Source organism: Mobula birostris, chromosome 6 (genome assembly GCF_030028105.1).
Source record: "Mobula birostris isolate sMobBir1 chromosome 6, sMobBir1.hap1, whole genome shotgun sequence".
Lineage (NCBI taxonomy): Eukaryota > Metazoa > Chordata > Chondrichthyes > Myliobatiformes > Myliobatidae > Mobula > Mobula birostris.
Genome location: NC_092375.1, coordinates 127,987,605 through 128,004,232, shown reverse-complemented (window position 1 = coordinate 128,004,232; position 16,628 = coordinate 127,987,605). Strand labels below are relative to the sequence as shown.

The 16,628-nt window shown below is 44.7% G+C and overlaps 1 protein-coding gene across 1 annotated transcript in view; it reads left to right on the top strand.

Moving 5' to 3' along the window:
- The first annotated feature begins 2,560 nt into the window (after positions 1 to 2,560).
- Positions 2,561 to 16,628, top strand: part of klf7b (Kruppel like factor 7b) — a 71,976-nt gene continuing 57,908 nt past the window's right edge. The window contains exon 1 of the mRNA XM_072261255.1: positions 2,561 to 3,135. Within this exon, the coding sequence (XP_072117356.1) occupies positions 3,034 to 3,135 (102 nt within the window). The 5' untranslated portion in view covers positions 2,561 to 3,033. The remainder of the gene's footprint in view (positions 3,136 to 16,628) is intronic.

Sequence of the window (16,628 nt, the reverse complement as noted above, 5' to 3'; positions counted from 1 at the left end):
GAGGTAATACAGATGCAGGCTGACTGGTTCTGAGAGTATACATCTTCCGGTGAATTGGATAGAGTGTCAAACTAGCTGAAGTCATTGAACTGGACTGTAGATACCTCAGCAATCAATCCAGAGACATAAGTACAAATTTCTTTGCAGGACTGGAGAATTTAAATTCAGCTAATGAAACAAAATTTAAAAACTAGCCTCAGTAAGTGTGTCCGCCAGACTGTAAAAACTCATTTGGTTCACTAATCGCATGCAAGCATGGAGATCCATCCTCATCACCTGGCTTAGCTATGTCTCAAGACCCTGCTCTGGGTGTTCCGGTTTCCTACCACGTTCCAAAGACGTATGGTTGGGGTTAGTGAGTTGTGGGCGTACTGTGTTGGTGCTGGAAGGGGGATGCCCAGAGCAATCGTCACTGCTTGATTTGACACAAAGTGACACCTTTCACTGTATGTGTGACATATAAAGCTATTTTTTAATTGAGACACAAGAGGCCACCAACTCTGGACCCTGGATCAAAAACACACTGCTGGAGGAAATCAGTGGGTCGAAGAATATCTGCGGAGGCAACAGGATGGTCAATATTAATGCTGGAGTACTGAGAAATGGTGGTGTCATGTCAAGGGTCAGTGATCTGTCACTTGATGACAATGGTCATTGCCTGGCACAGATAGTAATACAGTACATGCTATGCATCAGCCTGTGCTGCCCAGGATTTTATTTGCAAGTGGAATTGAACTGTGCAATCTCAAACAAATGCTCATCCTCTGACTTCATGATGGAAGGAAGATTGTTGTAAGGGCCAACTGTAGATGGTTGGGCCTCTTATATCACCTTAGTGGATTCCTGCACTGATGACCTAAAGTTGGGATACATAACCTCCAACAACCATAACCACGTTTCCCGTGAGGTATGACTCTAACAATTGGAGTATTTGTTTTTCCTTACACCCACATGGTGGAGGATTACAAATACCTGGGGATACGAATTGACAATAAACTGGACTGGTCTAAGAACACTGAGGCTGTCTACAAGAAGGGTCAGAGCCATCTCTATTTCCTGAGGAGACTAAGGTCCTTTAACATCTGCCGGATGATGCTGAGGATGTTCTACGAGTCTGTGGTGGCCAGTGCTATCATGTTTGCTGTTGTGTGCTGGGGCAGCAGGCTGAGGGTAGCAGACACCAACAGAATCAACAAACTCATTCGTAAGGCCAGTGATGTTGTAGGGATGGAACTGGACTCTCTCACGGTGGTGTCTCAAAAGAGGATGCTGTCTAAGTTGCATGCCATCTTGGTCAATGTCTCCCATCCACTACATAATGTACTGGGTGGGCACAGGAGTACATTCAGCCAGAGACTCATTTCACCAGGATGCAGCACTGAGTGTCATAGGAAGTCATTCCTGCCTGTGGCCATCAAACCTTACAACTCCTCCCTTGGAAGGTCAGACACCCTGAGCCGATAGGCTGGTCCTGGACTTATTTCATAATTTACTAGCATAATTTACATATTACTATTTAACTATTTATGGTTCTATTACTATTATTTATGGTGTAACTGTAACAAAAAACAACTTCCCCCAGGATCAATAAAGTATGACTATGACTGTATTCAGTTTGGCCAGCGTGCCTTGATATGGCACTCAATCAGGTGATAGCTTGGCATCACTCTCACTTACCCTAAGGAATTCAGCTCTTTGATCCACACAGTCTGATCCTATCAAAACTCAAAAGTGGTCACGGGAAGAGTAAATGGTGCTTAACTGCATGTTAACATGGGCTGGGGAGGCAGAGCATGAATACATGGCAGTAATGCAACAATGTGGATGCCAACTGCCATAAAAACTCAAAGAAGAAGAAGAGCATGAATACATTGTTAGCCCGGACAACTAAAAGGTTCTAGTCAAAAACAAAAAAACCCCACAAATTGTCACTGTGAGCAAAGACTCCCATTGAAATAATGACGGTTTTTATAAACTATGTGATCAGATTAGTGCGTGGGGATGAGGAATTCAATATTGCTTTAATTATCAGCAGGCGGCCGCATTGACTAACCCCTGAAAAATTCCAAAGCATCAGCCCTGCAGCACAGATGGGGCAATAATGGTGATGCAACTTCGATATATAAAGAAGCGTCTCAGCCCAGCTCATAGTTCGGGAGAGCCACTAGAAAAAAGTTACATTATCTTTATTTACCTCCTTTTTTTTTTAAGATACTGCCTGACTTGTCGCCTAGTTTCCAATTTTAGAAACCGTTTGCGGGACAAGGTTGCAGAAGTTACTACTACACATCCCTCCAACACGCTAACCATCGCTCTCTGGTCAGCTGAACCCTGTTGCAGCTTTTATATAGTGCTCTAAAAATAACTTCCCTTGCAATACCAAATAAGAGAGCAGGGAGCCCCACTGACAGCCAATCAGCAGGCGCGTTTGAGTCGCCGCTGCACCCCGGGTGGGAGAAGGCGATGACTCACTCCCTCTGCGGCTCTCCCATTGGTCGGCAGTGACATCAGCGCACGTTGCCCTTTTACGGAGCAGGCCTGCGCTTTGATTGACAGGCGCTGCTTACTATTCTCTCAGCTGGCCGTTACTGTGTTTTCCCCCCTGCTCGTCTCCCCCTTCGCGTTGCAGCCCAGTGGTGCGTTCTGCTAAAGAGGCAGAGAAAGAGAGAAAATAAAGCAAGGATTGCTAAGGAGAAGCATCGCCAATGCGGAAATACATGGACATCACATGTCCCTCTGAGTTCATTTTTGTCCAAAGATCTGGAAGCATCGGAGGCTGCAGAAAGCTTGCAATCAAAGACATTGACTTTCCAATCTATTCTTTTTAGAGAGGTTTGCTTTGCATTGCTTGGATAAACAAAGACTGGCTGCCTTTTGGGTGCTAATTGCAGAGGGATCCGATCTGCTCTTCATTGTCATCAATAATCACCCCCTTATCTTTCCCTTCCCCCTCCCATCCCTTTCTCTTTCCCTTTCCCTTTCCTTTCTCTCCCCCCTCCCCTAGACCCCTCCCCTCCCCATCTCTCCATCATCATGGATGTTCTGGCGAATTACAGTATATTCCAGGAGCTGCAACTTGTCCACGACACTGGTTATTTCTCTTCGCAGCCTTCTTTAGAAGAAAACTGGCAGCAGGTGAATGTTTTAAAATATTATTATACAGGCTCCGGGGAAGGGGAAGGGGAGGGGGACGCCATCTGGCTGGGCACAGCTCTTAAGGTGATGTGTCTCTTCGTTGTGGAGAGCGAGAAGAAATATCACTGACTCCCCAAATGAAAGAATAAAGGCAATTGTCATTAAGACGACCCTTTCTCTTCTGATGGAGTTGTAAGGCATATTTTAAATGTAAGAACGCCGTACTTGGAAATCAATTGAATGTATTGCGTATGCAACTCCGGCAGCCCTGTGCATTTTATTACAGATAAGTCATTGGCTGAGGAACATTAATGCAAAATGGGATCATTTGTTTTTTTCTCTCTCTATTTGAAGAAATGCGATGTGTTTTCATCTCTTCTGCAGACAACGGAGTAAAATAACAATAGAGAAGCCCCTCAGTTTTTCTGTGACAGTAATTTAAAATCTGCAAGTGTTCTTCCCCGTCTGATTTTTTTTCTTTATTTGGTGACCTCGTGAGATATCCTTACTGCCCTCATACAAAGCAATTTTAATCGTTGGTGCTAGTTAGTCAGCAACTCATTTCTTTCTCACTAATTGTTATTTTCAGTCATCCCCCCCCCCGCATTGAATCGGGGACATTCTTATTCCGTCTCTCCCTCTGACTTAGTGAGATATTGATGAAACTGGCCAGAGTTTACACATCATTAAAATAGGGGAGAATTTCACAGCAGCCTTATTGACCTCAGCGAAAATAAATAACAATACCTGATTAAGTGGCAGATTTGTAACATTTTCTGTTTCACCTGTTAATGGCCGAGGCAATCTAATACAATGCTGATTAATGAAATGCGAGTTACCGGTGGTTAATGTAATAAGATTCTATCTAATAAACGTGCTGTAGGTTTAATTATCGGGTAGACGTTACTAAAAAGGGATTCTAGCTATTCGTCATTTACAATGTCATTTATAACCTCGGCGCTACACAATGGAGTTTCTTGCGTTGCTAAGATGTCCATTTACACTAGTAGGTTTTACCTGTCCAGCTTTGAGTGCGATATCACACAGCATGTCTCGTCGGTGTTGGAACCAATTCCTGATAATGTTTTTTTTGTCATTGCAACATTTTAGAACAGCGTTCTACGGCAGGGCCGGCTAGAGTCACAGGGACGTAGATTTCAGAAGGTTGCTGTTATTTTTTTGTTTGAGGGCTCGCGTAAGCAATTTTGCGAGGAATGAATGTGGCGTTTTGACTTTTTAAGGAGCCTCGTGGCATGTACGGTCTCGGCAAGTCCCTGTCTGTATGCCGCATCTCTTTGATAATTGGTTGTCGTTTTTAATCCATAAAATTTAACTGCTTAGGTTTGAGATGGGGAAAAAAAGGGGACGTAATGTTACATATATTTTTTGGATTGGATTAAATCTAAAACGGGGGTTAAATTGCAGGGTCTGTTCCTCTGATTAATTGGGATGATCTAAATGAGGTCCTTAAAATGATAAATAAGACTAGGCTAGAGACTCTTTCCTCTGCGGTGGGGGGAGCGCGATGATTAGAAGAAGTCATTCCAGAATTAAATTAGGCAGTACGGCAAAATATTGGAAATCGGGGATTATTCTCCGATGGTGGGGCGCTTGGAAATTATTGGAAGGCGAATGATTTTCATTAGGTCTAATAACTTGAAGAAATAGCGGGTAAGTGGAATTAAGGTGCAGAATTAAGAAGGCTTGATTGAATGGTCTTTGGCATTCCAATTTTGTGCTTGCCCAATGATTTTTAGCCTTGATTTGGAAAGACTCTCAATGAAAAATGTCGGTCTCGCTCCCTCTCTCTCTGTCTCCATGCTATTCTTTCCCATCTTGCTCTCACTTTCCTTTCCTGCCCCATTTCATGCCAATGGAAAATTATATACAGAACAAATATATCTCTCATTCAACTGGAACTTGACCTTTCAACCTATGAGGGTGAAGAAGGCTGTCAAAAGAATTTAAGATGAGCCAACAATTCTTTTTCAACTCCAACACATAACCAACTCCTGAAGTGTTTTGCTTCCAATACTCATTAACCTCTCTCTAGTTGTCAGTCATGGTTGTACTGCAGGGAAACTGGCCTTCCAGTCCTCTTGGTCCTCACTGACCATTAAGTGTGCACTAATCCCATTTTTCTTCTCCCCACAATCCCATCAAATTCCAACACTCCCTGCCATCTCCACCGAATTCACCCTCAGACCAGGGGGCTACTTGGAGCTGCCAACAAGCTGCCCAATCTGCACATCCGTGGGATGTGGGAGGGAACCCAGGCAGTCATGGGGATTATGACTGAACTCCACTCAGGACTTGCCTTGGGATTGAGCCTGGGTCACTGGGTCTCTGAAGCGGCAGTTCCATTCTCTGTCATCTTTGCTCCATCAAGCATGCTCCAGAAAGTAAATTCCAAGTGGCAGTGCTGACCTATAAAACGGAAAGGCACAGGCCATCCGGCCCGTCGAGTCCTCTCCTCCAATCGATCATGGCTGATTTATTATCCTTCTCAATCCTTCTTTTCCCAATGTACTTAATAATCAAGAGTTTATCAGCTTCTGCTTTAAATATTCCCAATGACTTGGCCATCAAAGCTCCCCGTGGCAGTGAATCCCACAGATTCACCACTTTCTGGCTAAAGAAATTCCTCCTCATCCCTGTTCAAAAGGGGCACCTTGTACTCTGAGGCTGTGCCCTCTGGTCCTAGGTTCTCCCTCTACTCGAAACGTTCTCTCCACGTCCACTCTATCCAAGCCTTTCAGGTTCGAGCTGTAGTTGTTTGAGTCTGTAGCCTATCTGAATTCCCGGACACCTTTCATAACCTTCCCAAACACTTTGGGGGCAAACAAGTATTTTTTTTGAAGTGTAGTCACTATTATAAGTTAGGATCTGAAGCTGCCGGTTTATGCACAGCAGTCTCCCACGACCAATCATTGTTAACATTGACCAGTTTATCTGTCTTGGTGATGTTGGTCCAGAGATGAATACTGGCTATCAGGAAGAGATTTCCTGTTCTTCCTCAGAATACTCTGAGAGCAACACACATCAAAGTTGCTGGCGAACGCAGCAGGCCAGGCAGCATCTCTAGGAAGAGGTACAGTCGATGTCGACTATACCTCTTCCTAGAGATTCTCTGCCTGATACGTCGACTGTACCTCTTCCTAGAGATGCTGCCTGGCCTGCTGCGTTCACCAGCAACTTTGATGTGTGTTGCTCGAATTTCCAGCATCTGCAGAATTCCTCGTGTTTGCGTTTTTAAATATTCTGAGAGCCTTGTGTTTGCAGGGAGACAGACGGGTTAGTATCTGATCTGAAAGATGGGGGGCCTGTCAGGGGAGGCCCTCGGTGAGCTAGGCCGCTGGTCCCGGTTTTGTGCATGCGCATTCCAAATGGGGAGGTAGAGGAGGGGCTCCCTTGTGGCTCTTTAACTGCAGTTACTCAGAGAGGATCCCTGGACAAGACAGACTGGTGGATTGTTCTTCAAAGGGTCATCAACCAACCTGTTGAGGTCCACTGGAGCATCACAGGCTCACGGTGATTCCTTTTGTTGTGGAGGGTGTGTTTGTTACAAGCTCTGAACGGTAACGGGACGACCTTCCCCAGCAGCAACATTAATTAGCTATCCCAATCATAATAGATGAATAGGGCCAGTCACCTAATTGAAGAACTAAATACATTTTTGGCACCAGTGTAGCCACAACTGCCGCTGAGCTGGACCTGTGCCACTTGGCTCTATTCTCTTGCTGTTTTGTCTGTGTTGGGCTTAACTGGGAGATAGAGAATCAGTCAGTCAAATAGCGATTTAGGTATTTATCTTTTGGTGATTTTTCCTCCCCTACCCCAGAAGAAAGCTCATTAGCTTAAACAGAATGACAGCAGCTTGGATATTTCTCTCACAAGTCCTGCTCTGGCATGCACAGCTGGTGGATGTGGGGAGGGGGATCTGCATTTGGAAGGGAAACGAGTCAGAGGTGGCAATAGATTGCGGGAGGGTGGCAGAACTCCTCCAGAGACAGCATGGCAGGGGCTAACAGCTGCCTTCTGCCCTTGTCTTCTTCCAGTGCTCTGGCTGGGCTGTGCTCTCCGATTTCACTCCTGGTCTGTGCCGGTGAGGCTGAGTGGGAAAAATATTGACCCTGATGCTGATCTTGACTCCTCTAGTTAAGCGCGGGCAAAAATTAGGGGCAGCCTCAGGTGGTGGTAGGGGTTGGGAAGTCATCAGCCTGGCATCTCAAACACAAGAGATCCCGCAGATGCTGGAAATCCAGAGTTACACACACAAAATGCTGGAGGAACTCAGCAGGTCAGGCAGCATCTACAGAGAGAATTAAACAGTCGACGTTTTGACCAAGATCCTTTATCGACACTGAGCTGGTGGATGCTGAGTCCCTTCTGTACTTTGTGTGTGTCAGCCGGGTTTCTCACTGGCTGGTTGTGGTGCAGGGTTTAAGTTGGTGAGCAGCTTCACACATGCCCTCTACTTTCATCCAGTTCAGACTGGGGAAGGAGATTGTGTAATCTGATGTGGCAGTCCAAGTAACAGTTTGGCCGACCAAATGACATTCATGGAATAATCTGTTGTAGTGATGTTGGTTGAAAGTTAAATGTTGGCTGGTGATGTATTGTGTTTTTTTTAAAAAAAAAGCTTTCACCACCTGAGTGTGTCCCACCAAATGAAGGAAGTTAAAGTGTAGTAACCATGGCAACCATTTTACACTCAAAGTTACAATAAGCAGCAACGTGATGATGATTAATGTGCATTACTATTATTTGAAAAACAGTCATTAGCCAAGATGTGGGGAAGACATTTTGGAACTCTTTGAAGTAATATGGCGGACTTGGTCGTGTCCATCTAAAAATTCAGGCCTTAATTTAACTTCTTATTGGAAGTAGGGGAGGATTAAAGGAAAAATATTTTTTAAAAAATATGCAGATTATGAAGCTCTGAAGTGAAAGCAGAGAACAGTGGAAATGCTGAACAGGTCAGGCAGCATCTAAGGAGAGAGAACTAGGGTTAGTGTGTCATATCTGACCCTTTGTCAGGTCTGGGGAAATGAGAAAGCATGCTTTAAGTTGTAGAGAGAGCAAAGGGAATATGTTTATTAGTGGGAATCAGGTTCTTCCAGGTGACATAATTGGTTCTGTCTGAGAGAGATGATAGCTGATCTGTCTGTGGGAGGGAAGCTGAATGAATGAAGTTGGAAGAGAATGTGAAAACCGTGCTAATATTGTGCGATAGAGAGCACGGTAAGTGCAGGAACTTTGGGGGAGAAAAAAGAAGATGCTGGAAATTCTCATTGACAGCCAGTTCTGAGACAAACTGGTTTGGCAAGTTATGTGATTTGTTAAATTTGGCGTGGAGTACAAGGGTTGCAGTGCATCTTGATTGAAGGTGGGGTGCTATTTCGCACTGAGTTTACGTTCCAGAAGAGAACCTCGAGCCTCGTAATGTATTTTGAGTGCTCAAAGCTGGAATGGGAATTGAAACTGGCCCACTGACTTGGACAAGAGTGGGAGAAGAGTGCTCCCCATGCAGCCTCAGCTGAAGCAAAATCATCTGTTGGGCCGGGTGCCAAGTCCCAATGTGAAACTTGTTTTTCTTTGTGTCTGATTGGCTGTGTGGACAGCGCTATTTAAAAATGGATGGTTTTAATGCTCTAATCTCTGTGGACCCTGAACTGGACGAGAGTGCAGCTTGACAAGGTATTGAGTGCTGAGCTGTCAGTTAGATTCCAACAGCATTGTACAATGACTGGGTGTTTTTCTTTACTCTGTGCTCTCATTGACTTGGGGGGGGGGGATGCTAATGGAACAATTATGCTTGGTGCAGGCATGCCTTCTGTCAGGCAGGTCTCGCCACAATTGCAGCAGATCTCTCACGACGGGTACAGCACTGGTGTGTGTAGGTCTACTAAGCATAGGAGGAGATTAGATTGATTTTACATTATGCTAGCACAGCATTGTGGGCCGAAGGGCCTGTAGTCTGCTGTAATGTTCTGTGTTCTCTCCAATCTGTTCTACCATTGGAGACGGGGAGGAAAACTGCCTTGATGCCATTACTGAAATAAGTCCTAGTGAATGCTGGCCTGCAGTGTTCAATTGACCGGTAGTTTCCGGGGGAGGGATGCAGCTTTTGTCCCCCACAGTAGGGGAAAATGTGCTTCCTGCCATTCCCTTTGGAGCGCCTGGCTCTGTGCAGCATCCTGTCCCCTCGTGCTCGACCACCTCACCATGGGGAAGGGAGTTTCCTTCCTCCCTTCTCTTTTTAGGCCATTCAGCTGTGGCATTGCACCTAACCTGGGCTTTGCAGGTTGTTCTGCTATTTTCCTGTTGGCCTTCACTCACCTATATCAGTTTGTCCTTCCTGAGATGCTTCCTGCCATTCGCATTTCTGAGGAAGGGTCTTCCCGCTGCAACGTTGACTCAGTTGTTCTCTTCGCAGATGCTGCCTGACCTGCTGAGTGTTTCTGCATTGAGTTCAGATTTTCAGAATCTGTAGCTTTCATGGTCTAGCTCAACCTTGCACAGCTGTAGTAACATAGTGTCCAACTCTTTTTTTTCATTCCTGCCCCACTGAGGCTGAAAGCGACCAATTGGTAAAAGATCTCATCTGGGCCAAAGGGACTGTGCCTGCAGTGTTTTAAGACTATAAGACATAGGTCCATCACTTGACCATGGCTGATTTATTTTCCCTCTCAACCCCATTCTCCTGCCGCCTTCCCGTAACATTTGTCACCCTTACTAATTAATACCTATCACCCTCTGCTATAAATATACCCAATGACTTGGCCTCCGCAGCATCTGTGGCAGTGAATTCCACAGATTCACTGCTCTCTGGTTAAAGAGATTCCTGCCCATCTCTGTTCTGAAGGGACTTTACCCGCTGGCTTACTCTGTCCATGTCTGTTTACTGTGTTCTGCTTCCATTGACACTTTCTTATTGTGTCCCCTGATGCTCTACAAGACAGAAACTTGTGTACACAGTTCTCTGCTCCATCACTCCAGTCGCTCACAATTGTACTAGGTGAGGCCCAAGGTTGATCTCCGGGGATCCACTGGCCACACTTCACTAATGTGAGCATAAAGTGATAATCTCTGTTTTCTTTCTTGTCTCCATAGCAAATTCTGTATCTGATCTTCAAATTCCCATCCCCTAATTTTGGCATAGAGAGACACAGTTCAGAACCAGGCCCTTCAGCCCATCGAGTTCATGCTGAATGATCAAGCCAGTGGGCTGAGTTTGATCCCAGTGCTGGCTGAGGGAGGATGAGGCAACTGCGGCTGACAAGGGAAGTCAACAAGAGGGCATACAGTACAGCTAAAACTAGTAGGGAAGCAAGAAGATTGGGAAGCTTTTATAAACCACCAGAAGGCAACTAGAAAAAACAATAAGGAGAGAAAAGATGAAATAAAGGTAAGCTAGCCAATAATAAAGAGGGGTAAGAGTGGAAACCGGACCGCTGGAAAATGATGATGGGGAACAAAGAAATGATCGGCTAACTGAATAAGTACTTTGTGTCAGTCTTCACTGCGGAAGACACCAGCAGCATGCCAGAAATTTGAGTGTGTTGGGCAGAAGTGAGTATAGTCACTATTACTAACAAGATGCTTAGGAAGCTGAAAGATCTGAAGCTGGATAAGTCACCTGGATCAGATTGGCTGTACTCTTGAATTTTGAAAGAGGTAGCTGAAGTGATTGTGGAGGCATTAGTAAAGATCTTTCAAGAACCATTAAATTCTGGAATGGTTCTGGAGAACTGGAAAATTGCAAATGTCACTCCACTCTTTAAAGTACGTGGGAGATGAAAGTTCAGAAATTATAGTTCAATTGGCTTGATTTTAATGGTGGGCAAGATGCTTGAGTCCATTATTATGGATGAGGAGACACGTGATTAAATAGGCCTGACAAATATGCTAAAAATCTTTGAGGAAATAACAAGCAGGATAGACCTAAGGAGAGTCAGTTTACTTTGATTTTCAGAAGCCCTTTGACAAGGTGCCACACAAGGCTGCTAAACAAGGTTAAGAGCCCATGGCATTTTCAGGAAAGACACTAGCATGGACAGAATATTGGCTGACTGGCAGGAGGCAAAGAGTGGGAATGAAGGGAGTCTATTCTGGTTGGCTGCCGATGACTTGTGGTGTTCTACAGGGGTCGCTGTTGGGTCCACTATTTTCACGTTATACGATTGTCGAAGATCAGCATGACAGAACTGACTGTCTTGTGGCCAAGTTAGTGGATGACACAAAGAAAGGTGAAGAGGCAGGTAGTGTTGAGGATGCAGGGAGTCTGCAGAAAGATTTGCATGGATTTGGAGAATGGGCAAGGAGGCGGCGGGTAGAGTACAGTGTAAGAAAGTGTATGCTCATTCATGTGGCAGCAGGAACAGAGGCACAGACTATTTTCTAACCAGAGAGTAAATTCAGAAATTGGAAGTACAGAGGGTCTTGGGAGTCCTAGTGCAGAATTCCCAAAGGTTAACTTGGCCATTGAGTCATTGGTAACGAAGGCAGGTGCAATGTTTCAAGAGGACTAGAATTTAAAAGCAAGGCTATAATGTTGAAGTGTTATACAGCATGGGTTTGAAAAATTTGGAGTACTATGAGAGTTTTGGGCCCTGTTTTTAAGAAAGGATGTTTTGGCACCGGAAAGGGTTCAGAGGAAGTTTTAAAAAATGATCCTGGCATTGAAGTGTATGAGGTACTTAGTTAGAAAGGGTGACAAAGGCTGTGGGGAGAAGGCAGGAGAACAGGGTTGAAAGGGAAAATAAATCAGTCATGGTCGAATGGCAAAGCAGACACGGGTCGAATTGCCTAATTTTGCTCCTATACCTTACGGTTTTATGTAGAGTGAACCAGAGTATCCAGCGAAAACCACGTGGTCACAGGGAGAAGGTGCAAACTCCACCCACACCGATTGGGATCAAACTCAGCTCTCTGGCACTTTACTCGTTGTTACACTCTGCTGTCCTTTTGGTAACAGCATCTCACTGTGGCATTTTGTCGACTGACTTCTGAAAGCCAATGTGATCAAAAACCCCTCCCACCCTGGCCGTTCTCACTTCTCCTTCCTCCGACCGGGCAGTAGATGGAAAAGCTTGAGAGCGTGTACTGCCACATTCAAGGTCAGCTTCTGCCCCACTGTTAGAAAACTATTGAATGGTTTCCTAGTACAATAAGGTGGACTCTTGACTTCATAATCTGCCTCATCATGGGCCTTGAACTGTACGTGATTGTCTGTCTTCACTGCACTTTCTCTGCAAGTGTAACACTGTGTTCTGCATTCTGTTGTTTTACCCTTGTCCTGCCTCAATACACTGAGATGATGAAATGATCTGTATGGGTGGCTTGCAAAACGAAGTATTTTACTGTAACACAGCACATGTGACAATAGCAACAATTACCAATTAAATTAAATCCTTAAACCAGATCATGTTTGTCCCTGCCCTTTTTCTTGCCTCTGGCTTGTTCTGATTTGTCTCTCTGCCCTTAATAACAGATTCAACGAGATTCTTTGTAACTGATTTTTAGACTAATGGTCCTATCTTTCCTCATTTCTCACAACTCTCCTTGAACATTGAAGCGACATTTGTATTACTGCAAACAAGGGGGATGATTCTTGAATTGAGAATGATAGACACATCATGAATATGGCATTAACAATTTCTCACTATTTGAAAAAAATCCCCGAGGGGTGAAACTGTCATGTCCGGGAAGATTGTCTATATTTAATGCGGTTAGCTTCTCAATTATCTTTTCTAATCTTTTGAATCCAATTAGTTCCTCCTCTTGATTTATTATTTTCCTTTGTAACTCTGGTACTTTACTGCCAGACTTTCATGTGCTCCTCAATAAAGTGACATATCCAGGTTACATTTCCACCATCCCCTCTGTCTGTCATCTGAATGCCCTTGGTACACTTGGCCACTATCTTCCTCATAAGTCTTGTATGAGAGGGAAGGGGGCCATTTGGCCCATCATGTCTATACTGGTCTTCAACAATTTCCATTAATTCCATTACTCCACATTTCCCTCTAAACTATTTCCTCTCACACTCCCATCAGCTCCCTCTTGCTTTCTACTGCTCACCTCCATGCACTAGTGGCCACACACCCCTGGGACGCGGGAGCAAATTGGAGCGTCTGAAAAAAAAAAACGCATGCAGTCACGGGGGGACGTGCAAACTCCGCGCAGACAGCGCCGGGTCGCTGGAGCTGTGATGCAGCAAGCAGCTCTGTTAGTTGTGCTACTGTGTACCTGGGAGTGATTGTCACGGTCACAGGGAGACTCCACACATGGAGTCAGGATGCTCATGATGTGACGTAGCAGTATTACCAGCTACACCACTCTTTCCCCTGTTCAAAATCCTTTTGTGCTCTTCTTAATACGGTCTGCAAGTTCCTTCTATCATCCCCTTTTGCTAGTCTTATCCATAGTTTTGAAACTTGTATTTCTAAGCTAATATGTGGGGTATCTCTAAGTTTTTGCTTTCATCCTGCCTCTCATCTTCATTATACACCAAGAGTGTTTAATCACATACGAGTATATATATATACACACACACACACACACACACACGCGCACCCCCCCCCCCTTATCATTTCAGGAGACACGGCCTTGATCCCTCGTAGTTTGTAGTTGTATCAAATCTCTTGCCGTCAATTCCTGGTCCCTTTTGCCACTCTCTCAACCTGTTATCCAGGATGGAAACCTTAGCTGGTGATAATTTTTCTCTTTCTTAAAGTTTAATATCAGATTATTACACTGTGATGTAGAGCAGCCAAACATCATCTTATCATGAGTTTATTTCGAAGATTACAAAGGTTTGTCAGTCAAAACATAGAGTGAAATGCTTTGTTTGTGTTATCGAGGGTGTGCTGTGGGGCGCCAGTTTAGCATGCCCTCAACTTACTGACTCACATGTTTGGAATGTGGGAGGAATTGGTTGTTTGTCCAATCTTGTGTGTAAATTTTTCATACTTCTCTTGTGCCTCTCATACCCAATATGAATGCCCGCAAGGAAAAGAATCTCGGGGTAGTATATGGTGACATGTACATTGATAATCAATTTACTTTGAAGTTTAAGGTTTGAAACCAGAGCATCTGTAGAAAACTCACGTGGTCACAAGGAGGGCGTACAAACTCCTTGCAGGCAGCGGCACCGTAACGTGTTACACTAGCCACTACACTGCCATACTGTCTTTAGCTCAGTGCTTATTACTGAACAAAATGGTCAGGCAGCAACCGTGGTGCCATAAGAGATTGGATACAATTATAAACAACAGACATACCCAATTATCAAGACCTGTATCCCTTAAAGGGTAGTGGCTGTGTGTGTGTGTGTGTGTGTGTGTGTGTGTGTGAGAGAGAGAGAAATGGAGCTGATAGTTCCTGTGAAGGACTTTCCATTAGAACTGGTGAAGATTAGAAGTGAGACAAGTTATAATGGGTAGAGAAAATCTCAAGGGCTGTGGAAGGCTGAAGGAAATGTCTATACTGGAGTGAAGACCAGGAGATGTCAAGTTACACCGAAGATGGTGGTGTTGGCTGAAAGAGAGTAATTCTGGGGCAGTGTAGATAGAAGGTGTGTATGGCATCTGAAACAGAGAAAACTGAGTTGAATTCTGGAAACGTGAGGCAAAATAGAAAGTGAAGAAGGAGTGATGAGGAGTGACTTGATAGAGGCGTATAAGATGATAAGAGGCATAGAATGGACAGCCAGTGACTTTTTCCCAGAGTAGAGATAGTTATTATGAGAGGGCATGATTTTAAGGTGACTGAAGGAAAGCAGAGAGTTGGGTTCTTTTATGTAGGGAGTGGTTGGTGTGTGGAGCACACAGCCAGCGGTGATGCTGAGGCAGGTACATTAGGGACATTTAAGAAAGGCACATGGATGAAAGGAAAATGGATTGCTATGTGGGAGGGAAGGATTAGATTGATCTTGGGGGTAGGTTAAAAGGTTGGCACAACAGTGAGGACTGAAGGACCTGTACTGTGCTGTACATTCTAAGGTTGTTGACTGACTCTGCAGAATATAGGTCAGCGGGGGAGTTGGGTGGACCTTTGGCAGGTGGAATTTAATCCTGACAAGAGCAAGTGGTGCATTTGGGAAGTCAAATTGAGATAAGATGTACACCATAAATGATAGGGCCCTGAAGAGATGTTGAACAGAGTAATATTGGGCCACTCTAAAAATGGTAATGTGGGTAGATGGGATGGAGAAGGAAGATGATACATGAGAGGAACCGAACGTAAGAACTGGGATGTTATGTTACAACTTTACCGAATGTTCGTTGTGCTCCACTTGGAGCATTGGTGGGTCAGCGCACCACAGGAAGCACGTAATTGAGATTCACCAGAGTGTTGGCCTGGATTGGAGGGTGAGGGCTGATCTGCCAGAGGTGTGCAAAATTATGAGAGGCTGAAGTACTGCAGGTAATCTTCTTCCTATGATTGGGGTGTCCAAAATAAGAATGCACAAGTTGAAGGTGAAGGGAAGAAATTTTAAAGAGAATTTAATGGGCAAGTGTTATGCACAGATTGGAATCTGGAGCAAACCGCCAGAGAAAGTTGTGGGAGCTGATACAATCAGTATTTAAGAGGGAATTTCCAAGACTTATGGATACAGACCCATGATGTCCAAAAGGCGTTGGTGTAGACAAGTACATGACGTCGTGGGTCAAGTGGCCTGACCCAGTCCTGTCTTGTGAGTTGCACTCAGTTAGACAGCAGGGTGTTGTTCCTGATGCTCATGCCGAACAATTTTCAGCGACCAGTTAACCGATTTGCTTCATCCCACCTCTCTGGAGGAGCCAAAGGAAGCTCATCAGTTCACAGGGAGTGCGTGCGAACTCTGTGCAGAAAGCAGGATTGGAGAGTGTGGTGGTTATGATACTGTAGAATGGGGGCGTTGTTGGAGGGTGCAGGTCTCTCACTGTTAATAGGTGTAGTATTGGAGAGGTAGGGACTGTCTCTGTATAGCATGTACCGTGTTGGTGATCCATCACTGAACATGCAGCATTGGATGTAGCAATTTGTCACTGTACATAGTAGGTGTCCTTGGAGAGGGACCATGTGATATCTATAGGTACACGAGGGGATTTCTGAGAAATTGAGCCTCAGGGGATCAAATGTAGCAATAATCGTATTTTAATTTGAGACTGTAGTTTATGAAACCCTGACTATTGTATAGTGTTTTGTTGGTGAATAAACTGTTGTAAAAGACAAAAGAGTACAGAATTGGAGAGGTGGTGTCTGTCACTGACAAATGGGTAAAGGATTGGATAACTGGTGCAGATTTGGTGAGCTCAGATCCATCAGTGTATAATGGATGCGGTACTGCAGAATACCAGACCTTCACTCTAGCTGATGGGCAGTACTGCGGAGTACATGACGCATGGGTGAACCCTGGTAAGTTTGGGTTCAGGACTGCATACTGAGTGCTCGATACTGTCACTGTATGTAGCAGAGGCAGTATTGGAGAGTGAGTGTTACTG